Consider the following 26,307-nt stretch of genomic DNA (forward strand, 5'->3'; position numbering starts at 1 on the left):
TGAAATGAGTTCAAACTGAAGCCGTTTCTGAACCCTCGACTCCAACTGTAGCGTAAGCGGTAACAATGCGCACAGAGGAAAGGTCAAAACCCATTTATTTAGTATTTTTTGTACATATAAAGAGTAGTAAAGCAGCTGTTGGGAGGAAAAGACGGACAGTATTTGAGCTTTGACAATTCTTATTTCAAAGCTGAGGCCAACATCACAAAACCATGTATTTAAGGACTTGTCAGACTTAACTTATTTCTTATTATGAGCCTGGAGTACAAACTGATTTGACTGAAAATGATCTCTCTCTTTCTCTCTCATTATTTGGAGATAATAATAGACAAACTTCAGGCAAAAATCCAGATTTTTAGTTTTTTACTGGACAAACCTTGATCTTTCTCTTTTATCAGAGGACAAAATGGTAATAAATGCAGTAGAATTCAAACTTATACAAGCACATCTGAAATTTAAGCAAATAATGTTCTCTTCTAATGTATAAACTGGACCTCATATAGTTATTATATATTTCTTGAATGTTCTTTAAATGCATTTCATCTTCAGCCACCAGACATTCACCTGCTTTGGGGGGAATTACATTGATTCTTTTCTTTTCTAGAGATTGATCCAAACCATAATTACAACTAACTTTAACTCCAACTCCTGAACCCCAATCCACCCAAAACCTGACTTTACGTTTTGATTGAAGGGTTTACCTCGTGATGTTTGGCCCCCACAAAGCACGCCCCGCTCACACATGACCCACACGTCAATAAACACATCAATAAAGACAATTACAACAAGTTCTAAAAGCTTTATTTTCCAAAATCCTTTCCTTGTCCGTTCTATGGCACAGCACTGTAAAAGGTCGGACCGTTGGCGTGTACAGTGTTGTGGAGAGTACCCTGAATGTCATGGTTCAGCTTTCGCCCCTGAGAAGGCCCTGCTAATGTCAACAAGAAACTCCTAAAAAAAAAAAAGGCCTTGAATTTGATCTGATTAATAACAAATCACACACAAAAAAAAACAACAACATATAACTCAAGTTTTTAAATATGTTCTTACAAAAAATGACAATAATGAGGAAAATGACTAGAAAGCAAAGCGTTTTTGACTCTCTTCACACTCTCTTCTTCTACTATAGCAGTTTCCTATGGTACATATAACACTTTGAATAAAATCTTTATAGTTACTAACGTCTACACATAATCTGCCTCTTCTAGCATCATTATTATATTAAGAATTAGCTTGAGGGAAGTTCCCACTGAGCCACAGAGCCAAACAGTAGAAGGCTGGCTGGTTCACTGAGTCGTGGAGAGGAGGACCACATGACTTGCATTTACACGGTTCGCACAACAGGTGACACTGCTGCATCACAGACGACTACGCGGGAGAGATCGCACGATGGAAATGCATAGGATTGGGCTCCGAAACAGTGGCGATTTCGGCGTGACAATGAAGGTGTTGATGCAGAGTCCTTTTTTTTTTTTGTCCTTTTTTAAAAATCTTTTTCACGGGTCAACGGGGGCGAGAAGAATAGTAAAATGTGGCGAGGAAACCCACACGCTTTCTTTTGCCCAGCAGGTTCCAAAGCGTCCTTTATCCCCACTCCGAACACAACGAGAAAGGCAGCAAAGTCGTGCGGATGCCCTTCGAGACAGAAAGGCGGCTAAAATTAGGAGCAGCGGTGGCCCCCGGATCACGGCGCTGGAGAGGGTCGACCCGGGGACACGAGGGCGACCCGTCATTTTACACCACGCTGACAAGGGGGGGGGGGGGGGTATACAAAACACAAGCCTGTCCAGCCATTCAACCCAACGCCAACGACGTCAGGATTCAAGAGGTCGTTTTCCACGTTTTTGAGTGTGGGGGATTTAAAAAAAAAAAGCTAACCTAATTACCCCAGCTGGATGAGTTTTGTAGGGTTTAAAATAACATCAAAAAGTTGTATTTTTCATGCGTACTTATGACTTAAGTACAGATTTGGCAGCAGTTAGCGCTTATATTTTTAACTTAAGTACACATTTTCAACACTCTTTCCACCTTAAACACAAAACAAATCCATTATAATCGTTTGTAGACTACGTGGCTGGATGGCTGGTCAGGTTCAGAGAAAAACAGGTCAAAAAGAAGCCACCGAAACACACCGAAATCACCGTAAAACGCCAAACGTATTGCTTTAAACGTGAGCTTCGTCATGGCAACGGTCACCACTCTCACCCTGATTGTTCAAGAAAATATTAGTCACTAAACACCGGGTTGGAGAGTACACGTCTACACCACAGCCACCGACACATGTTCATTGCTTTTGTACGAAGAAAAAAGAAAAAATCAGTTTTAAGGTGCTTTTTTAATGTGGTTGCCATGGCACTGTGCTTAGTTCCCGCCCACAACGAGATGCCAGTCCGTCCGCCCGCCGTCGAGCGAACCCGAATCACAGCTTCGAGTCGTAATAGTGATCAGAGTATTGAAAAAGTAGCGGTTGTTGTGATGTCATCTTTACGCCGGAAATTATCGATTTGAGGAAATATTTAAATTAATGGCAGCATAAAATGTTTAAAAAGCTAAAATTGGAAAAATCTAATAAAGTAGGGAAGTGAGTAAAAAAAATATAGAAATTATTGGATAAAGCATTTGGGAACTAAAAACATTGACAAGGCAAATTAGCAACACATTTTGGTTATGTTTATATGTGTATTTTCAATGTTATGAACGTAACAAAATCGATTTTCTTTGTTGCTTTTTTAGTCCACATTTTTGCCACTACTTTTTGTCAGTTGCGTCCTCCACTGTTTTTGAGCGCATTATCCACACGCGCGATCCCCAAAATGGCCGCCTTCTAACGCTAGTTGCCACGCTCCTAAACTTAATCTTATGGCTTGAAATCCTTTTTTTTTGTCCCGACGACGAGTGCGTCTCTGTGGTCGAACGTCGTCACCTTCTGAAGCCACCCCGATGATAATAATGATAATTTTACTTTTATTTATTTACAGTCACTGATTCCAAACCACAGGTATTCCAAAAAAACACGGCTTTTCCGCGCGCCGTTACCGAGCGCGTTACAGGAGCGATCCAAGGGACACGTTCGCGGATTGAGACAAAGTGGAGATGACGGGTTGACCTTTTCGCGCGCCTTTAATTAATGCCTCGTCCCGGAGAGGAAAATGTGAGCGGCGCTTGTGAGTCAGAGAGAAAAAAAGGAAAATATGTCGGACGGTTACGAGCGCGGAGAAGATCTCGTGTTACGAAAAGCGGCAGCGGTGAAATGTTTCAGGAGAGCAAATTGCGCTCGTCTGGGGATTTTACGCGAGGGGAGATTATACCCACTAGAGGGCGTGGTTTGGCGACGTGGAAATTGCCTAAAAGGTAGAACTATTAAGTATTAAAAGGTTAAATAGCCCACTGATGGTAAAGTTTATCCTGAATACCGGCATATTTGTTTGTCTATAACTTTGTAACGTGTAAAAATTTGCACAAAAACAACACAAAATCAAAATTTAGACAAAAAATCTTAAAAAACATACCGTATTTTCCGGACTATAAGTCGCAGCTTTTTTCATAGTGAAAAGTCGGGGTGTGACTTATACTCATATTTACACTTATACTTATACTCCGGAGCGACTTATATGTGATATTATTTGTTATTTTCACACTTGCAACCGCATTTCATACTCCAGTGCGACTTATATATGTTTTTTTCTTCTCTATTATGCATTTTTTACCTGGTGCGACTTATACTCCGGAAAATACGGTATTGTTTTATGTGCATTTTGATCAACTATATTGCTAAAACATGGACATCGGTATGTCAAAAACTTTTATTTTGATGTGGGTTTTTTTAATGAAAAATTGGCTTCGCTTATTCATAAAAATTAAAGCTCTAATATAGTTTTCAATACTGAAACGGCGTCATAAGGCTGAGCAAAATAAACCATAAATTGCCTAAAACTACTGGCCTTCAACGAGCGGAAACGTTTCGCCTTGACGACCCTCGAGCTATCGCACCGCTCCGATCACCTTTTACGCTAAAAATCACCGCACAGCATCGAGTAAAGGGACCTTATTTTGGCGGCAACCACACTAAACGTACATCTAGAGTTTTCTACCGTCGCCTCTCTAATAAATTACACACGTAGTTCAATAACGGGCGTGACATGGCTATAAAACTGGCCTCTTTGTGTCCCAGTCCGCATCCCCGTACACGGTCGCCGCCGAGGAGCAGGAAGCAAGGCATGATGGGAGTCGTGGCCTTATTTTGACGGGGTCGTCGTCTCCGGAGCGTCGCGACTTGTCCAGGTCTCGCTGTGATCGCAAAGTCGACGGCGGGTGCATAGTTTAGAGGTGAAGGGTCGGTTCCACTGCGGAGGCGCGGCGCGGTTTACGACATATGTGGGCCGTACGACGATGATTTGGAAAGACATTTAAATCGGGAATAGTATTGTTGAATATTTTACTTTATTTTTGACTAAACAATACCTGTGTCTCCAGATCTGAGGTAAAAAAAAGTGCTTTTGGACAACATTTTACGCACTGTTCCGGCGCTAATTCCTTGAAGATGATCAAATTGTGCCTACATCGAACCGATTAAACACGTCGAGGTTTAAACTGAAATTCAAACGAATCAAAAGCAGTTAAAGGACACAAATCAGGCACATTTGACAGCGTCGTTCCCTCGGCATAAACGTCTCTGGAGTTGTGTCTTTTTCTCGTTTCGTTCGTCCCATTGTCTCTCGCTCCGAGCCTCACAAAAACACTTGGTTTAAGACTTCTCGGATCCGTGACGTCACAAAGACATCCTGAGGTCTAACGCGCTCTTTTAAGTCTATAAATCCGACTTGTTTGGAGCATTTCCGCCTCCAAATCACGCTCATTAAAACCGTGTGCTTGTACGAGCAGGTGTAGCTTGTTATTTCCCCCTGCTGCCACTAGATGGAGTGGTAACACCAATCCTGACGACGGAGCGAGAAGCCAAAGCCGAGGTTTAAAGGTCAACGACTAATGCATGATATGTGTCTTTGAAGTAAATACATCTACACTGCCCAAATTAAAATTACAATTCTGATTAAAAGTTGAGTTGTACGCGTTTAATTACGGTATTGGCTTGTTTGGCTAGGTGTCTCGACCGCGCCACGCTGAGCTAAACTGTGCCACGCCAAGCTAAACCGCGCCACGGCGAGCTAAACCGCGACACGCCGAGCTAAACCGCGACACGCCGAGCTAAACCGCGCCACGCCGAGCTAAACCGCGCCACGCCAAGCTAAACCGCGCCGCGCCGCGCAGTGGAAACACGTGGAGCTGAGGCCAGTCGTCTTAATAGGGAGAGAAGATGATGGGCGTGTGGGCGGCGCGCAGAGGTCCCGGGGCGGGTCTGAACAGGGCGGGGCTGAGGAAGGGCGTCTGGTAGAAGGCGGCGGTGCCCATGGGGTGACGCAGGGCCAGCGGGTTGGTGGTCGCCATGGTGCACAGAGCCGACGGGGAGAGCGGGCTGTGCAGGAAACTGGACGTGCTCAGGCTCTTGGTCAGGTGCTTCTGCAACGCCAGTTTGGTCTGGAGAGAGAGAAAGAGGGAGAGAGGAGGGAGGGAGAGAGGAGGCAGGGAGAGAGAGAGAGAGAGAGAGGGGGAGAGAGAGAGAGAGGGAGAGAGGAGAGAGAGGGGGAGAGAGGAGAGAGAGGGGGAGAGGGGAGAGAGGGGAAAGAGAGGAAAGAGAAGGAGAGAGGGGGAGAGGGGAGAGAGGGAGAGAGGGGAGGGATAGACAGGGGAGAGGGGGACGGAGAAGGAAAGAGAGGACAATAATGAGTTCACAGTCTTTTAGATTCCGCAAATCTCTCTCTCTCTCTCTCTCTCTCTCTGGCATGTTTATTATATTCAAGTAAATTGATTATAAATACATGTTCAGACCGGTTACAAGCGACTTCCAATTAAATTATCTGCTGTCGAGGTGTGAAAACTAAATCTGCAAAAGAGTTTGTTTTGATCCAAACAGGAAGTCAAATTATGGACCTAAAAAATTTGCTATTCTAATTTTTCTTTGTTGCAAAATGTAAAAAGAAAGGAAAAAAAAAGAATAAACAAACAAACACATAAATAAAAATGAAATAAAATAAATTAAAAAAATAAAATAAAAATAAATAAATGAATAAAATGAATAAAATGAATAAAATGAATAAAATGAATAAAATGAATAAAATGAATAAAATGAATAAAATGAATAAAATGAATAAAATGAATAAAATACGAATATTAAAATAAATAAAATACAAAATAAAATACAAAATAAAAATAAAACATATATTTGTCTTATTTTACATTTTAGTTCAATGAGTGGTCCAACCTGACACTTTAAGTCAAAACGACACAAAAGAAGTCCCCCGGTCTCTCCCCACAGACACTGACCTGCGATGAGAGCGAGTTGAGGGTGAACTGGCCGTAAGCTTTCTTCATGGCAGACACAGCCACGCCCGCATAGCCACTCCACCTCACGCTCTGCTGCCGGGAGCGATGGAAAAGAGAGAGAGTTATGACAGGTGCGGAGAAGAGATTAGTCCTGAGTGCTGATTCAGACAGTTCCAGACCTGTCTCGGGGCCCAGGGCGAGGGGGACTTTACTGTGAGGTTAACCTTTGTGACAGCCGGACCAGCGCGCCGCCATGACAACACTCACGGCAGCTAAAGAAGACCGGTTTGGGCAGCAGCTAACAATTATTTCAGTAATCGACGAGGCAGAAATGTTTTTTTTTTTTTTTAAGGGACTATTTCTATTGTACTTTGAAGGCTGAAATATGGTGCTGGAAACTTTCTAGAATAATAGAATAGAGAATATTCATGAGTAAAGTCTGTTACTGTGGACAATGACTAAGTGTTTATTCTCTTTTGCTCTTTTTGATAATATTATTAGGTATTTTTGTGTGATTTAGAGTCTGTATGACGACTTTTAGGAGCGTTTAAACACATCAAGAGTGTTTCTTCTTGTATTTAATTGTATTTAAACAAGAGATTCTAGCATATCGGAGTCATTTTTAAACACCACCGCTATCGTGTGTTAAACTGTATAGTAAAAAGTACAACAGCTCTTCTTTAAAAGTCAACTATTCACGATTATTTTTATTAATTTTTGCAGTCGTTGATGTTGACTCGCGCTCATGAACGTGTTCAGCTGGACATTTAATTAAAAGGGTGCAAACTCTTCCGGTGCCTGGAATGTACCACGATATGGCATTAAACTTACATATCTCCATGGTTACGAGCAAGTACGGATGTCACGTTTAGAATTTGATTGTGTGAATAAACATTGCGATTATGAACATTGCAAAGGGAACAACAATAAAATCCCAAATGTTCTGTCCTTCTCCTCCAGAAGAAGGAGGAGATCAATATGTGACTTTCTTCATGAAATCAATCTAAATGAGGAATTCGACATAAACGGTAAGATAAAAAAGCACTTAACTTTATGATGAAAGAGTGAACAGAAAGGACTTAAATTTGCTTCTAAAATGGTCATATTTCTTTTAATTGAACTAAAAAAATACAGAATTTTATTTTTAAAAATCTTCACTTTTCTATAAATTAAATTAAAAAATCTTCTAAAAAATTTTGTGATTATAATTGTTTTGCCTTTACGATTATATTGTTAAGAATAATCACAATCATCGATTATGGTCTAATAATCTTGACAGCTGAGTTTAGGCCTTAAACCCGTCGTCCTGTAGAACATTCCAGGCAAAGACCCTCCCCCAGAAAAGTTACAGAGCGTACCTTTAAGCTGATCAAAACACAGAAACAAAAAAAGATCATTTAAATAAGTAAAAGTCTGTATTTCGTGAGATCGCGTTTGAAGTCGTCTTTGAATTCCGCATTCTAACGTTGCTTTGATCCGTCCTCTTCGAGCCGTCGTACTTTTCCACAATTATGAATTCTGAAAAGGCTGTTTTTTTTAAATGTGATCAAAAGGCAAAATAGTTACATTCAAAGGACTGAACTTGAGCCACGCGTCTGCAGTCGGGCCCAAAACCGGGACAAACGCACTCGGACTCCGCGGGGTTAAATCACTTAGCGGCGGATAAACAGAAACCGCTGTTTAAAAATGCATTAGCTCACAAGCTGAGCCGAATGCGTTCCAATTTGGGACGTGCGCGCGGTGCGTTCGAGCGCCTCGTCCGCTTCGGGGGAAAAGCCAATTACGTTTTATTTGTCTTCCCCCCGTTGCGTGCGCGCGCTGTTTATTTGCGCCGTGGTCTTTACGCCGACTTACCGCTAAGCTGGAGCCGGGCGGGGTCTTGCTGTGCGGGGTGAATTTGGGTTTGGGCGGTTTTCCGGCCAGCCGATCCTTGTGCCGTCTGCTGTTCATGTGCTGCCGAGCGGAAAAAACAACATCAGTGATTAGATGGCGAGGATCGGTTTGAAGCGCCGTGGGAACGCTTCAAATCTTATCTGCTGAATTAATAATGGCGCTGGGAGTGACTGAGGAGCGTTGCAATAGCGTTATATTAGCGTTGGCTTTTGTTTGGGGCTTTTTTTCCACTCCGGCTGCCTCAAATAACAAGTTTGTGCGTCGCGCAGATTTCCTCTGTTTGTTTGAAACAGTCAAACACCAAAAATTAGGCAAAACCGTGTGTCACGCTTCTTGAAATGCAGAGTTATAGTGAGCGGCTCCATTCCAGTTCTGCCTTTCACATTTGCATCACATCACACCGATATTAGGACTAGACCAGGACTAGACCAGGACTAGACCAGGACTAGACCAGGACTAGACCAGGACTAGACCAGGACTAGACCAGGACTAGACCAGGACTAGACCAGGACTAGACCAGGACTAGAACAGGACTAGACCAGGACTAGACCAGGACTAAACCAGGACTAGACCAGGACTAGACCAGGATTAAACTAGGACTAAACCAGGACTAGACCAGGACTAGACCAGGACTAGACCAGGACTAGACCAGGACTAGACCAGGACAAGACCAGGACTAGACCAGGACTAGAACAGGACTAGACCAGGACTAGACCAGGACTAAACCAGGACTAGACCAGGACTAGACCAGGATTAAACTAGGACTAAACCAGGATTAAACTAGGACTAAACCAGGACTAGATCAGGACTAGACCAGGACTAGACCAGGACTAAACCAGGACTAAACCAGGACTAGATCAGGACTAGACCAGGACTAGACCAGGACTAGACCAGGACTAGACCAGGACTAAACCAGGATTAAACTAGGACTAAACCAGGACTAGATCAGGACTAGACCAGGACTAGACCAGGACTAGACCAGGACTAGACCAGGACTAAACCAGGACTAGACCAGGACTAGACCAGGACTAGACCAGGACTAAACCAGGACTAGACCAGGACTAGACCAGGACTAAACCAGGACTAAACCAGGACTAAACCAGGACTAGACCAGGACTAGACCAGGACTAAACCAGGACTAAACCAGGACTAGACCAGGACTAGACCAGGACTAAACCAGGACTAAACCAGGACTAGACCAGGACTAAACCAGGACTAGACCAGGACTAAACCAGGACTAGACCAGGACTAAACCAGGACTAGACCAGGACTAGACCAGGACTAAACCAGGACTAAACCAGGACTAAACCAGGACTAGACCAGGACTAAACCAGGACTAAACCAGGACTAAACCAGGACTAAACCAGGACTAGACCAGGACCAGTACAGAGCTTAGTACATTTATTCAGTTATATTTATTTGAGTGACTTTCTTTCCGCACACGTTTACGTTTTTTGTTTTGTTTTTAACGTTCCTTCTGATATGATTACGTTTCTCTGTTTAATTTTTGTGGTCTTTTCTATTTAATTTTTTTTAAAATAACAGATTTTGTGCATTATTTAATATTTCTGCATCACTATAGAATAAGGCACAAACACAACACATTTATAAATACGCATTAATGATTGACAACCAAACTACAAATGTAATAATCCTTTAGGGTTAGGATTAAGATTAGAGCTAGTTCATGGTAATAATTAGTTTATCTTTGTTCACTGATTAGTTATTTATTACTAAACATTCATAAATGCTTTGTATCATTGCCTTATAGTTAATGATCAGTCCATTTTTGTTCATGATTAGAGAATAATGTTACATTTTTATACATTATTAGTTTATTTTTGTCAGTGATTAGTTAATGATTGACAAACATTTATAAATGCCTTGTATCTATGCATTATTCTCGAGAGTGTTACCAATAATTCTCCTTCCAATTACATTAACTGCAAATTATAAATACAGTCGAAGTTTCGCCCAAATACTTTGACTCTTTTTACTCTCTATTTCTTGGTTGACTACTTTGTACGTTTACTCGAGTAACACTGGTATTTTGAGGTAACGTTCCTCTTACTTGCGGAGTGAGAGAATAATACAATCTGAGGCGAATTTGAGTGTTTAAAAACACAAAATAAACCAATAAACCAGACGGATCGATTATGAAAAGGCGCATTCAGTGATATTAAACTTCAATTATAGTCTAGAAATGGTTAATCTGTCAATTTCTAATCCCAACCCTTGTGCCTCGCTTTCATTCCCCCCTCTGAGGGCATAAAATATAACATAATATCATAATAATTTGACCGGCTTGGGCTAATTTCCCACTTCTTTCCAGCCAACTTTCCAAATATCCCTTTTTATCATACTATACTGAATGTACAATGATCAATGTGAAAAGAAACGACTTTGCGTACAGGGTTTGGCAGCGATGCAACCACAAATCTAAACCCACGAGGCTTTGCGGTCCGTTTTAACAGCTGATCGCGTCGTTATCACGCGCATGGAAACGGCTGCGGCTCGAGTGTTCGCCGCACTCGCACACAGCGGCCATTAATGTCCTTTCATGCGGCGGGAAAAAGGTCGTTGATTCGAGAGACATTCGTTCATCAAGGTGAAGCTCGGAAAAAGAAAGGCCATTGAGATCCAAATATTGGCTCCGTGATTGATGAAGTCACGGACAATGGCACGCCGGCGAGTCTTCTGTGTTTGCTCGAGCCGGGGAAAGTCATCTCGAGGTGTGAAAACGGCCACGCTTGGTTTCTGGTCCTCAACTAATGGGGCTCGTGTGCAGACGAACTGTTCAAATGTTAAACCATTGAAACATTTTGGCGAAATGGCAGTGTTTGAAACCTTGTGCTGGAGTAAAAGTGTGTGAGAGAGAGCTTCAGGCAGGGGAAGAAGCTATTTACCGTATTTTCCGGACTATAAGTCATACCTTTTTTCATAGTTTTGGGGTGTGACTTACACTCCAGAGCGACGTATATGTGATACTATTCGTTATTTTCACACTGGCAACCGCATTTCACATGTTGATTATTTTCACACTGGCAACCACAAGAGGGCGCTCTAGGCTCTAAGCGACGCAGAAGAAGAATCTGCACTTCCTCTACCTCTGGAGTTTGTGGAGTTGTTTAGAAGTGACACAGAGGAAGAAGAATTCAATGGATTTAGTGATTTGGGGTAAAACTGATAATAATAATGATGATGATGATGATGATGATGATGATGATGATGATGATGATGATGATAAAAATGGCAACAGATCTGTGATTGACTTTGCGTTGCACTGACGTGAATCGCTAAAAGGAATATTAATCAGGCGCATTTCAGAACATGTTATAGAGATCAAAGGGATCAAAAGTGTATTTTCATTAAGAATAAAATACACTCCAGCATGTTTATCCTGTGTCCCTCCTGAAAGATCAAAGCACTTCTGCTCCGCACTTTCTGTATTTCTTTAATTATTGAGTGATTTATGAAGAAAAGAAAAAAAAGTAAACAAAAATGGTTAGTGTTGGTTGACTAAAGACACGCCCGATTGACCGATTAGTCGACTAAAAGGGGGTGTGGCAAAACAATGAAATATCTGTTAATATACGTATTGAACCCAAAGTACACTATGTATACAGAAAAGTACTAATAGTTTGTTGGATATATATATAAATAGATTAAACTCATGATTCACTCCCAAATCGTCAACTAACTCACTTCATTTCTTCAAATTTTTTCTTCTGCTCCGTAGAAATCCTTTTAAACTAAATAAAAAATGTTGACTAATAAAAATGTTGTTCAACCAAATGACTATCAACCAATTAATAATTCCTTAGTTTATTTAATACAGTCTAGTTATTACAGTCTATAGTTTAAAAAGTGTATGGTAAAAAAATCTAATATTGAATATATTTTTACAAATTTAAACAAAAAGCAGAACATAACAAAAAATAATTATTAAAATTAAATTGAAAACTGCGAGAGGCCACATTTAGGAATATATAATCTAAACATTTGTACATTTAGCCAAACACAAACAAAAACCCTCTGCTCAGTCTCTGCTTCCCACATCTTTTGGTCATTGTTCATGTCGCTCTAGCTACATTTTATCACGGCTTTTGTAAGGCAGAGCTGTTTTCAAGGCGACGTTTGTGGCCTGATAAGTGCCTCTGTCTGATAAGTGCACCGTTATTGTGAGCATCTCTGCGTGGCTGCTCTGTTTGTGCAGTAAGAGCATCACTCAGCTGCAGAAAAGCTGTCATGTGTCACTCAAACGTGTTCTGGTGCTTACATAATAAAATACATGACAATAGCACTTTAGGCTGTGTACCGATGAAGAAGACACGTTTGTGAAGAAACAAACAATGACACAGCGAGTTTGTGCCTTTATATACAATTTTAGGTCTTGGCATATCTCTTTCGTTCTTTCTTTAAAGGATTTTTGGCCTGTAGGCTTTGTTAGAAATATTCATTGTGTGAAATGGGGATGGGAGAGAAGGGAGAACATGCAGTAAATTGTCATTGTAATTATATGCGCAATAAAAAAAAAAATTGACTAAATAACTTAGTTTTAATGAAAATTGGCTTTATTAGGCCCGAGCCCCAGCAGGGCGGAGGGCCTATTGCTCCCTATTGCAACTGTCTGACCCCGTACCCCGTCGCCCCTGGCAAATACAGTGAACTAGCCCATGCCGAAGGCATAGATCATGCATACTTACTCCTGCTATGACAGAAAAAGCGCTGCATTCCTCCAAAAACCCTCCTGGCATCGTCCCGTACGCGAGAGTCCATGCCGCAGGCATGGGCCATGCTTGAATCTGCTCAAATCAATGGAAGTCTATGGGGAGTGGGCGGGGCATCCCGACGGAATAGGGAGTAACGAGCGCGTAAGCGCTCGTAATGATGATTCCACCCCATGGCGGCATCGGGAAGGCTTAGAGCTTTCAAACGATGTATAATTTGTTGTTATAGTGGAAACGGCTATATTGTTTTTGCTAAAAATATTATTATTTAGGCCCGAGCCCCAGCAGGGCGGAGGGCCTATTGCTCCCGCAACGCTGCCAAAGGCAGCGTTGCAACTGTCTGACCAAACATGCGGGCGCAGCCCGCATGTTTGGTGCCCCGTCGCCCCTGGCAAGTACAGTGAACTAGCCCATGCCGAAGGCATGGATCATGCATACTTACTCCTGCTATGACAGAAATAGTCAACAATTAGTGAATGGGCGTAGCCCATTCACTAATTGTTGACAACAGCAGCACGAAGCGCTGCATTCCTCCAAAAACCCTCCTGGCATCGTCCCGTACGCGAAAATCCATGCCGCAGGCATGGGCCATGCTTGTATCTGCTCAAATCAATGGAAGTCTATGGGGAGTGGGCGGGGCATCCCGTAAGCGCGTAAGCGCTCGTAATGATGATTCCACCCCATGGCGGCATCGGGAAGGCTTAGAGCTTTCAAACGATGTATAATTTGTTGTTATAGTGGAAACGGCTATATTGTTTTTGCTAAAAATATTATTATTTTTATTATTATTTTTCTTGTTCTTCTGCTTTTTGAGCTCTAATTTGACCCCCTGAACATGCTCAAAAACTCACCAAACTTTGCCCAAAATTCTGAATCGGCGAAAAATTTGATTTTTTCTGGGCCATTTTTTTTTTCGTTAAAAAATGGCGCGACAGCGCCACCGACAAAAGTCAAAATACATTGCGCCTATGGGAGACGCCCCGAGGTCAACTTGGGCGTAAAGCTACGAAATTAGGGACACGCATTCCTCTCGTGAGGACAAAAAAAATATATTATTGTGGCCACGCCCCCAGACTTACCCTATGGCCGCCATCTTCCTTTGAAAATGAAAACACGCTGTGTTAGCCATTTTGTTCACGTGAAACTTTGACGAACTCCTCCTAGGGCGTTTTGCCCACCGACTTCAAAATCGGCGGACGTCCTCTGGACAAGTGGGGCATCTAAAGTTATCCAATTTTTTGAGTTACCTTTTACGGTCTGTGTGCGGCGCAGCCGCAAAGTTGGACAACTTATTTTGGAATATTGCAGATCTAAAAATTGCTCCCATTTGATCAAAACCAGTCCGATTAGGACCTAATTTGAATCAGTTGTTAAACTTTCTAGTTTGGACCAGTTTAGGATGACAAAATTGAAATGGGCGCGATAGCGCCCCCTACAGTGTGACCTTTAAATTAACATTGAAGGTCAAAAATTTGTTTTACCAAAATGTTCTAAACTTTACCCAAAATTCTATTTTGCCGTCCCGATAAAAAAAGCTTATCAGACAAATGCCTTAATTTTTACGGCGTAGTCGTAGCGATGACAGAAACCTCCCATGTTATCCTATGGGAAAACCACAAAATGTCTCAAATATCCACATTTTTATGTTTCACACTTTAACAAACTCCTCCTAGTGCGTTTTGCCCACCGACTTCAAAATCGGTGTACGTCCTCTAGACAAGTGGGGCATCTAAAGTTATCCAAATTTTAAGGATAACTTTTACGGTCTCTGTGCGACGGAGCCGCAAACGTTTCCCAGAATTCTGACTATTTGGCCTTCAGAGTGGCCTATAAACAATAGAGTTTTTCCAAATGACATGATATTTTGAACAAAATTCTAATTTGCCATCCTGATCATACAAGTATGAGAGCCAAAGTCATATTTTGTACGGCGTAACCGTAGCGATGACAGAAACATCCCATGTTATCCTTATGGGAAAATCGTAGAATCGCTCAAATCACCACATTTTTACGCTTCACACTTTAACGAACTCCTCCTAGGGCGATTGCCCGATCAAGCTCATATTTGGGGAAAACCATCTACACAAGCGGGGCATCAAAACTTATCCATATTTTGATTCTAGGTGCTACGGTCTCTGTGTGGCGGACCCGCACATTTGACCGACATTTGTGTTCATTTGCACTGGATTTGCCATGTCCAATGTGTCGCCGTCTGTCAAGTTCTTTTTTAATTCAACACACAATAAGGGCGCCATCTTTATCAAGTCGAAAGCGCAGAGTCGGAAGGCCGGCGCCCCGCGAGGGCCGTTGGATGCCGCTTGCGGCTTTAATTAAATGTTGTTTCTTTAAAAAATAAAAAAAAATAAAAAAAATCAAGCCAGGGTTTCTCAGGAGAGTTGGCAAATGTCGCTAGGCTGGTTTTCCACCCAGAGACAGCAGGGGGCGACGGCGGGAACTTCAAACGCCCCGAAAACACATATTAAACCATCACAGGGACTTACAAAGACGTTCAACAAGGTGAAAATGTTACTTAGTTCTGCTTAAGTAAATCCTCCTGTATTGTACATATTATTATGTGTAATTGGCAATATTTATCTAAAATGTAAATGTAATATAAAAAACAATTACTAGACTAAATAACTAAATTATAATGCTGTTTGTATATATTTTTTTATACAAATACCATTGTTGGCTTTACAATTGGCTTTATTAAATGTTTCATTAAAAAGAAAAAACAAGCCAGGGTTTCTCAGGAGAGTTGGCAAATGTCGCTAGGCTGGTTTTCCACCCAGAGACAGCAGGGGGCGACGGCGGACACTTCAAACGCCCCGAAAATACACAGTTAACCATCACAGGGATTTAGAAAGATGTTCAACAAGGTGAAAAAGTAAAATGCCTTTCATTAATTAATAATAATAATCCGCAATATTGACCTAAAATCTAAATGTAATAAAAAAACAATAACTTGACTAAATAACTGAATTACAATGCCGTTTGTATAAAAATTGGCGCTACAGATGCAAAGGTGTCCGTCAGTTTGCTGCGGGACATCAGACCGGCGTCCTCTCACCTGGCTGAGCTGTGTTTCCGAGTTGACGGAGATCTCGCAGACCTCGCACTGGTAGTTCTTGCTGGGGACGCCCACGCTGCCCTTGGTGCCCAGCCGCTTGCTCTTGCAGCCGGCCCGAGCGGACGCCACTTTGCCCCTCCGCCGCGGCAGCACGCTCTGACCCTCCAGCATCAGCTTGTGCTTTGTACCTGAGGACGACAGCAGCAAGAGGGGTTCATCTGGGGGTGGAATTGGATCGGAACTACGCTGCACAGCGTGTCAAATACATATATGGCTTTAGTTTGTTCAAAAATCTTTTCTAGAGAAAGTCTTTTTGAAGAGAAAGGCAATATGGGAAAAATAAATTCATACATAGAGCCATTTAACATGAAAAAAATCTTTACATTTCTCCCTTCAAAGTCTGATGCTCCCAACCATATGCTTGACAACGAGAGGATTAGCTTTGTATAATTGCACAGCCGTATTTTCTTTTGCCTACTTTTGTTTCTGTAGCATAATCGCCCTCCACTGTCAGTATAAAAATTAGCCAATTTTTTTGTATTTTTTACGATACCAATGCCATTTCATCCCAAAAATTACACACAGTGCTTCTAATAGAGCGTGTGTTTTTCATATAGCTATAGCATTTTAGTATCATCCTTGAACCAGGAAGTAACACTGGTGTGCGCTATTAGCATGCTAGCTGGTTGTTGTTAGCAGTGGCGTAACTGCACAACTCATAAACTCATCACGGTGACTAATTAGGAACGCATTAGAAAATTACAGCTTCTTTTTCTGTTTTTAAGACAGGTAAATTGGGTAGGCTACAGTCTTGACTAAAGTAGCTAACTTAAAAGTTTGTCTTGGTTTGTAGTCATTTTTGTTCCTGATGCTCCTCGTTTCCAATAATTCCATAGTGAATGTTTTAAAGAAAATGACAATAAAACAAGACTAAGAATGACCTCCGAGTTATGGCTGAGACCAGAAAAGTTGGGAATCTAATCCCAAATGATTGTTTCTTGTGAACTGTTGTGGTGAGTGTAACATAAACTTGGTATAAATGATGTAATGTAAAAAGAGCAGCCGCCTAAATAACACATTTCATTGGACAATATGTTGGTGTCGGTGATTTTGGTCATTTTGGGGGGAGATTTTTCTATTATTGGCAAAGGTCCAATATTGAAAAAAAATCCATGACATTCAATTTGTGCCCCCCCCCCAGGCTTTATATGTGAGTGAAAATAAAGAAAAGGAATCACACCTAAAGAGGTGGTTGTATTTGTACATAATTATCATAAAAATATAGTCACACATACATTTTTTTTTTAATAGAAGAGTTATATTTGTGTCAATCTGTGGGCCATTACAATGTATTGAAAAATATCATTATCAGCAACAAAATACTGGAAATCTGTGTTGAGTGGACCTGTATAAAAAGCTGAATCAATAAAGAAAATGTATCCAAAATGATGGAAAAAGCTCAACATGGGAACGTACCGCTGTTGTGTGCTTCCAGTTGCGAGGCCGAGTTGACGGTGACTTTACAGACGGGACAGTGGAGATGCAATTTGCTCTTCTTGCTTTCCTCGTCCGGTTGTGACTCCTCGGTGACGCTCGACGACTCGCCTTGGCCGCTCGGATCCGTGGCTTCTTCCATCTCTTGGCCTTCGGGGGCGCTGGTGTCTGAGGCCGTCTCGGAGAGCTGATACGAGGGGGAGTTTTGAGGGGGAGAGAGAGTGACCAACTCCAAAGACGACGCTTCAGACTCCGGGGTCAGCATCACGGAGATCTTGGTGCTCTCCTCCATCTTGATTTCCAGAGTCACAGGCTGGAGAGTTGACTGCAGGGCTAAAGGCAAACAAGGAGGAGACATATGTGTTTTTACCCCTGAATTTAGTATTGAACAATAGCTTACAGCAGAACTAAGAAACTTTGACAATAGAGATCCCCCTGCAGCTCCCTTGACACAACACATGGTTTTTCATTTAAAAAAGAAAAGAAAGAAAGAGCGAGGGTTTCTCAGCAGAGTTGGCTAATGTTACAAGGCTGGTTTTCCACCCAGAGACAGCAGGGGGCGACGGCGGACACTTCAAACGCCCCGAAAATATATCGTTAACCATCGCAGGGACTTATAAAAACGTTAAATTAGATGAAAATGTTACCTAGTTCTGCTTTAAGTAGATCCTTACTGTGTTTTACATTTTAGTCAGTGTAATCCTTAATATTGATCTAAAATGGCTTAATAGAAACAGTTCCGTTGACTTCCTGTTCAAAACTGCAGAACTAATCAGCTCCGCCTCTTCAGAGCGACATTTCACCGTAACGAGCAGTGGATTGTCATTTACAAAAACGACTTTTGATGTGTCACTCGGCATTGTAATTAAACAAAAAATAATTCCACATAAGTACAGGGATGTGAGCGGGGATAGGGGGTGGGGGGTAGGAGCCTAAGTTGAAGGACAATACATCTATCAAGCAGGAATCAAAATACAACTTTGTATAAAGTAGAAAAAGCTTCAGTTGTAGTCATCTGGACTCAGTTAGAAAAAATAGACGTTTCGACTCTCATCCAAGAGTCATTGTCAATAAAAGAATTTAGGTCGAGAACTTCGATAGAAAGAGGAAAAACATGTCCGAAATGCCCTCTGCCTGTGGTTACCCCGCTTGGGCTGTCAACAGAGTGAAGAGAACCAAGAAGCAGGACAAAAGGGAAACTGAACAGAGAAGGAAGGGTGTTTCTATCCCTTATGTCTCTGGCCTGTCGGAAAAACTGCAGAGAATTTTTAGACAACACGAAGTCCCTGTTTATTTTAAACCAGGAAACACTTTAAGACAAAAACTGGTTCACCCTAAAGACAAGTTGCCGACTCAAAAACAGAGCAATGTAGTTTATTCGATCCAATGCAGTGAAGAAAGCTGTAAAGAACGTTACATAGGTGAGACAAAACAGCCTCTACACAAGAGGCTCTATCAGCACAGAAGAAATACAAGTTCAGGACCACAGAGCGCCGTGCATCTGCATCTTGAAGCCTCTAATCACTCGTTTGAAGACGGTGAGGTGAAGATTTTAAGCAGGGAGAAAAGATGGTTTGAAAGAGGAGTCAAGGAAGCTATTTTTGTTAAAAAAGAAAGACCTTCTTTAAACAGGAATGGAGGGCTAAGATTCAATCTTCCTGTAGTCTACAATGGGATCCTGAACCCCTGGAGAGGTAGAGGACCAGTACCAGGACATTTAGATGCTAATCAGGTACTCAAGGTGGGTGAGCCAGGGTCTCACAAAGACAAAGGGGAGACTAATAGCCCATTAAAGGGTTGAATAGGCTCGGTAGATACCAAGAGGGTAAGTTTCTGTTGAAACAAACAACTCTTTCTACTTCAGGAAGGCTCCGCCCAATGGGCTGGACTTACCACGGAATAGTATAAATATCGGAGTTCGCGACCTAAATTCTGTTATTGACAATGACTCTTGGATGAGAGTCGAAACGTCTATTTTTTCTAACTGAGTCCAGATGACTACAACTGAAGCTTTTTCTACTATGGAACACGCCTGGACGAATGAGGGATTACACCGACAACTTTGTATAAACTAATAATGAGGAGGCACTCAAGATTAAAAGCTCAATAACATTTGATTTGCATAATATTTCCTCTTTTAATAAAGCTTTTAACATTAAAATTGCAAATGTTTAGTGTGGGGAAACCTCAGCATCTTAATACATTATAAACCGTAAACCAAATAGAAAGATTAACTTGCTAAATTCCCATTAGATTGTCCTCTTATCTCCAAATAGCCATTTTCACCGCTAACGCTAACTTGCGGCGCACATTACGGGGGGGGGTTTACACGTAATCACTTTGTGGCTTTTGTTGATATCGTTCTTTGCTTTAATCCGTGTGAAACGAGCGAGATTAGGTCCACAGCAAGTCAATGCAATCAGTGCATTTTGTTTTTTTTACCTTCCTCGCTCGCTCGCTCTCTCCGGGCCGAGTCCATTGGAATATCAGCCGAGTCAATACAAAGAAGCTAATCGACTGCCAAGCCCATAAGTCACTAGTTCTATCACAGGACCACCCCAAAGCCCTCCAGGGGAATCCTCCACCCAATAACGCCGCGCAATCGCTCGCTATACCATTTAATTTACTGGGCCTTCTCTTTCCATACACCTTCAATGCATCTGGCCCACATTGATTTTCCCAGGGGTAAAATCCATCATCGGAGATACGGGTCCCTTCTTTGTTCATCGGACCCTCTAAACTACCTACAGTTCAGCCGCAAAGGGCAAGTTACGCGTCAATAAACCACCGACACGAACAACAACAGTGACGACAAAGACCAAATGAAAGAAATGTAAATGAAAACGTCTCGCGCGTATCGCTTTGCCGGACGCTCAAAGTTACGAACGGTTTCACACGCTGCTTGCTTTTCACGAGTTGGTGTCCGTGCCGTGCCGCGCCTGCCCCGGGGCGGACCGACGGGCTGTGTGTGGCTGCCAGTCCGGTTAGGGATGCACCGATTTGGATCCCTCTGTTCCTATTCCAATGTAGATACTTTGGGTTTAAGTATCTGCAAACACCCGATATCAACTGGGACACAATAAACGTACAGCTAGATCGATCCGGTTACGCTACGGAAACATTATGCAGTCTTTTAAATAGCTACGGAACAGCTTTGTGTAAATAAAGGTTCAAAGTGTATGAGACATTCTGGGTCAACATCAGCCGGTCAACACATAATCTTAGTGGCCAAGACGGGACATTGGCTAAACCGATATCTTGGAACTAATACCAGTATTCGTATATCCACAAAGCACTTAGTTTAGCAAAGGTTCAAGACTCGCAATGATAATAAAGATAACTTGCGGGGTAAATGCTGTTCCTAACGTGCATGCATATTCTTTAGCCTTTAATTAATTCTTGGTCCAATAAAGACATGTTCTGCTGTGCGTCGGTTGGACAGATAAAAGAACATAACTCCCTGTACCAAAGACAACAAGATTACAGGAGATCATGCAGTTACATATTTAAACACACAACTACTGTCTTTATCTGTAAAAAGGCAGATCAAACTCACATTTCACAACTAAATCTCAAGATAATTCAGCCCTGTGCTTCCTCCTTTCTGCTGTGAATATAAACCCTTTAAACTTCAAAGCGCATAATGTGTCCTTTAAACTTTAATTGATAATATGTGTCCTTTAAAGTTTAAAGGACACATATTATGCTCTGTTTAAACATCATAACTTTACTTTGGCGACTTCTGTTTTAGAATTTAAAATAATGTATACGTGGAAAAGCACACGTTACTTTATGTCATTCAGGCGTTCCCTCATCGGGATCGGCGTTAGCGCTCTATCCACTGGCAGCAGAGGGTATTACCGAGGGGAATTAAACAAAAGCTAGCTTACCCCCGACATCATAGTAACTGAGTCGTAATGGACGGTGGAAATGCTATGGCAACCTGTATTTCCACCTTTGACATCGCAAAGTTGGAAGTGTTTTCTGAGGCTCGGGGCGGAGAGGACTCGTCAAACTAGCGCAAATCAAGCTAAATGTAACTCTGGGTTTGTTTTTGACGAGGGAAGAGTTTGTAAAGTAATGTAAGTACTGTAAAAAGTAATAGTTTGATTATATTGTGAGGATGATTTGATTGCGTAAGGAGAGCGACCTCTGACGAACACGGCTCCCTCTCTCTCTGCGGGACGGGGGCGGGGCAGGAGGACTTTATGTGAACGTCACGAGCACCTGAGCTTGCGTCTCCCGGGTAACGATAGCGACAGGGACAGGGAATCAAAAGCCTGCACGCTCACAGGGAGAACAGACAGGGTCATTTTAAATAACCATGCTGCGTTTGGCAAAGAAAGTAAAAAAAGTTCAGCTTCAGAAAGGAGTGAGGAAGCGATAGCAAAAAAGATGTGAATATTTATAATAATGCGAGTCATTATAAAGTGACCCCAAAACCGTCTCTGAATGTGAGGAATTTATAATAGAAAAATGTCGTCTTTCACTTCTCTTGCAGCTGTATTAACCAATTTTCAAACTGTAAAAGGTAGAAGTCGGTATATAAATAGAGAAGAAAAAAACATATATAAGTCGCACTGGAATATGAAATGCAGTTGCAAGTGTAAAAATAATAAATATCACATACTAGTCGCTCCGGAGTATATAACTATAAATATAAGTATAAATATAAGTATAAGTCACACCCCGGCCAAAACTATGAAAAAAGGTGCGACTTATAGTCCGGAAAATACGGTAAAAGCAAGTGGCCAAAAAGTTTCACCTTTCATCGTACATTCATTCTCGTCCGACTCTAACACGTTCTGGCTGCGTCGCCCACTTGTCTCTATGGCGACGGGTGCACTTAATGCCAGGCTGCGTGACATTTCGGGCGAAGCAAAGCCAAGTCGTGCAGCAGTAAAAGTCACTTGCGCACCTTCAACTTCGCCTGCCAGAGCCCCGAAGAAAAGACTTGAACAAAAACCCATGAATATCTTATAACTTTAGTGTTTTGGGGCTCATTATTTGTCAAACTCGTGTCGGATACAGTGACAGCTTTTTTGCACCGACATCGAAAATCTGTCAAGGCAAAGGCCACTATCGAGCGGCCGCAGTCTGGGATCGCGTCTGGATCGATGGCGGGACGCGACCATCTGTACCAGTTCACCTAAAGCACGTGACGCGGACGTTCACTTTCAGTCCAGAATCACAAAAAAATAGTACCAGTAAATATTTAAAGGACATTTATACACATTCTCATCAACGCAGCACTTTTACTCTCAATATTTACCAACCATGATCCAATCGGTCATCAAACAGAAATCTGGCCCGACCGTTGCTTATTAACCGTATATTAGGCTGCGGAAAACATTGCTTTTAATTCATTATCGACGGATACAGAGCCCACAGAGTCGTTCCAGCGTGCGGTTGATTGGGTCTTTGGCGGATAACGATGTCCCTCAGTATTACCTCATTTCCTTTTTGTGAAAGTGAACGTTTAAAACCATTGATCTTTCCTTTTTATCGCTCCCATTACGCTCGCTAATTTGTATTTTCATTGCTATCCTGCTTTTCAAATAACGGAAGTAACAACAATGAAAGCGAAGCATCGAAGTAGCGACAGGTCTAATTAGGAGTTTATTTGGACATTTGAAAGACAGAATGTATGCATTTATTGAAAGCAAGAATATGTAGCGGAGAGAAAATAATCAAGTGCAAAAAATAGATTCCAGATTTTCTAATAGGTGATTGGAAAAATGGCAGGGCCTGTGTACGGTTGTGGGAAAAAAATGGCGCTAAACTGGAATTTGTGATCTGATCCCTGCCACAAAATGCTCTTGCAGTGATAATTAGCGTTGTTCCGATACCGTTTTTATTTTTTTTGTTGTTTTTTTGGATCCGATCTGACACTTGGCCTCGGCGCGTCTTGGCGGATCACGATGTCCCCGAGTACAATCTCTTTCTTTTCTCTTCCTTTTTTGAAGCTGAACAATAAAACGATAACATCTGTTCCTTCGTCACGTCGTTACTTCGGCTAACGAGAATAAAAGCAAATCATCTACAATCTAGGGCGCGGTCGAAATACGCGATGCAGCCGGGGCCGATCCGATACTTGGCGTCCGATACCGCAGTGTGCAGATAAAAACGACACCGATTACGCAGGATTAACGGCGTCTGCGTTAGCGCCGTCGTTGGGAAGTCTCTGACGTTAAAGCTCTGTCTCCGTTTACTCTAAAGGCTAAATGAAAAAGCACCGAAAAGCAAACGGGAATTTTCTTTTTTTTCCCGTCATTACTTTTGTGTCTGCAGAGCCTCCGAATTCTGTACCGTATTTTCCGGACTATGAGTCTTTTTTCATAGTTTTGATCGGGGTGCATCTTATACTTATATTTATACTTATACTTATACTCCGGAGCGATTTATATGTGATATTATTTGTTATTTTCACACTTGCAACCGCATTTCATACTCCAGTGGAACTTATATATGTTTTTTTCTTTTCTATTATGCTTTTTTTTGGCTGGTGCGACTTATACTCTGGAAAATACGGTATTCAAGCTGCGACCGTAAACAGCTGCAGCTCTCGAATACAGATCCTTCAGGAGAATGTAGTGCGGTGTTTGCTTGATGAATGTGTTTGCTTTGGAACTCGCAGATAGAATATGTAACAGCAGGAGTGGACCGGGATTTTAATTGGATGCAGTTCTTGCTTTTAGCATTAGCGCAGAGTGAAAAAGAAAAAGGCGTTGGATTAAATTTTGAGTTTTGATCCTCCTGCTTCACAATATCTGAACATTGTGATGAAGTGTTTGCATATATCCCAGTATCGGGACCACCCTGTTATGTTGTGATGCAGTGTTTTTTATGGGTTTGGCCTCATGAGTCATGAGTGAGTAACAGGTGGATCTGGTCAGATGTCACTGTAGTGTGAGTGGAAATATACTGTATAGTGGTCGACTGGTCAGCCACATTGTGCTGTGACTAGTCAAACTGTTATTTCTATTGCACATAGATATTTTTAAACACATTTTTAACCAAATAAAGGTTCAAATTGTGTTTGAGAGCTTCTAGATAGTTAATACTTATGAATAAACAGTACATTTTTTATGTTTTTTTTTACCTAAGTAAGTAGTAGTAGTGGTTAGTAGTAGTAGTAGTAGTAGTAGTGGTGGTGGTAAGTAGTAGTAGTAGTAGTAGTAGTAGTAGTAGTGGTGGTAAGTAGTGGTGGTGGTAAGTAGTGGTGGTAAGTAGTGGTGGTGGTAAGTAGTGGTGGTAAGTAGTGGTGGTGGTAAGTAGTGGTGGTAAGTAGTGGTGGTGGTTAGTAGGTTAGTAGTAGTAGTAGTAGTAGTAGTAGTAGTAGTAGTAGTAGTAGTAGTAGTAGTAGTAGTAGTTTTTTAAATGTTTTTTGGGATATATATATATATAAAAAAATAACATTGTTGTAGTAATAGTCACAATTATTCCAATTAATGGCTCCAGCTTTTCTTTAGAGCACAAATTGGGATAAAATGTAAACAGTGATCAAGGCTTTTCTGTGCGACATATCGCCCAATTCTAATTTGATGAATCCATAAATCGAGACAGAATTCCTTTATGTTCCTTTGGACTCGAGGCGGGTTATTGGCCCCCGACGGCCCCCACGATACGTCCACTCCACCTCGCACTTCGCTCCACGCCAGTCGTTCCAAAGAGCCTTCACTCGGAGCTATTGCGTCTCCAGGACGTCTTTTGTGCTGCATTGGTTCGCGCTGCTGAATTTTAATTTCACATTAGGCCAATCGCACAATTGCCTGGCTTATTAAATAGTGTTCCTCTTCGGCGAAATCGCACTGGGGGAATTATGAGACATTACAAAGTGTATTAAAAACCGGCAATTTCTATTCATTCATTTTTATCTCACTGTTCGTTCTTCTATTTCTTCTTCATGCACAGCGGCTCTTTCGAGACATATTAAATGGAGATTTGATGAGGGCGTTATCAGCAGCCGAGGCTTTTGTCCACTGTCCTCAACAGACTCAAAATACTCCAGGAAAGAAAAGAACAAGAGTCTATACACGCTCTGAAGTACAGGACATACTCGCAGTGATATCCTAACAGTCCATTTGGACAGTACAACAGCCACGTACTAATTGAAACTACTTTGGAAAATATCGATACAGAAAATTACTCAAGGACAAACTTGGATGCGTCTTGAATAATCGTAAGATATTACTTAGAACTACAATTCATTTGTGCTGAAAATGACATACTATTGTAAAAAGAAATAATGATAATAGTAATCATAATAATAACAATAATAATAAAAATAAATTATAAAAAATATACAAATAATCATAACATTCATAAAATAATTACAATAATAATAAAATAAAAATAATGAACATTAAAATTATTTTATTTTTTAAATTGTATGTTCAGGAAAAAAATATATTAAGCTTATATATATATATATATATATATATATATATATGTATATATTTAATTAAAATCAAGTCAAATGGAAAATTGTGATTGTTCATTGTGAGGAATAGAAAATGGGAATCATTTTTGTCATTTTGCCCAGTCCAAGATCGTAGGTGCTCAGGGCTGCTTCAGTGATTTGCGCATTATTCCGCTGAGGCCAAAGCTGCCCTGGGTCGACTGACAGAAGCGGCGCTGCCAATCTGCCAGCTGCACAGTCACTGCTTTTTTGCATTTGGACTGATTTATACGGAATGATCGCTGCCTAAATGTCATATGAACCGCCAACACTCAGGATCG

General features: G+C 41.5%; 1 protein-coding gene across 2 annotated transcripts in view; it reads right to left on the reverse strand.

Moving 5' to 3' along the window:
* Window positions 1-784: 784 nt before the first annotated feature.
* The window catches only part of znf385c (zinc finger protein 385C), a 308,447-nt gene continuing 282,924 nt past the window's right edge, over window positions 785-26,307 (reverse strand). For both annotated transcript variants that reach the window (XM_072442790.1, XM_072442791.1), the window contains 5 exons: window positions 17,548-17,898; window positions 16,072-16,259; window positions 8,233-8,331; window positions 6,379-6,468; window positions 785-5,532 (listed from right to left, as the gene is read on the reverse strand). In XM_072442790.1, coding sequence (XP_072298891.1) covers window positions 5,296-5,532; window positions 6,379-6,468; window positions 8,233-8,331; window positions 16,072-16,259; window positions 17,548-17,898 — 965 coding nt within the window. In that variant the 3' untranslated portion in view covers window positions 785-5,295. The remainder of the gene's footprint in view (window positions 5,533-6,378; window positions 6,469-8,232; window positions 8,332-16,071; window positions 16,260-17,547; window positions 17,899-26,307) is intronic.

This window comes from Eucyclogobius newberryi, unplaced genomic scaffold (genome assembly GCF_026437365.1).
Source record: "Eucyclogobius newberryi isolate DKJ021-1_F unplaced genomic scaffold, fEucNew1.0.hap1 SCAF_13, whole genome shotgun sequence".
NCBI classification, from domain to species: domain Eukaryota; kingdom Metazoa; phylum Chordata; class Actinopteri; order Gobiiformes; family Gobiidae; genus Eucyclogobius; species Eucyclogobius newberryi.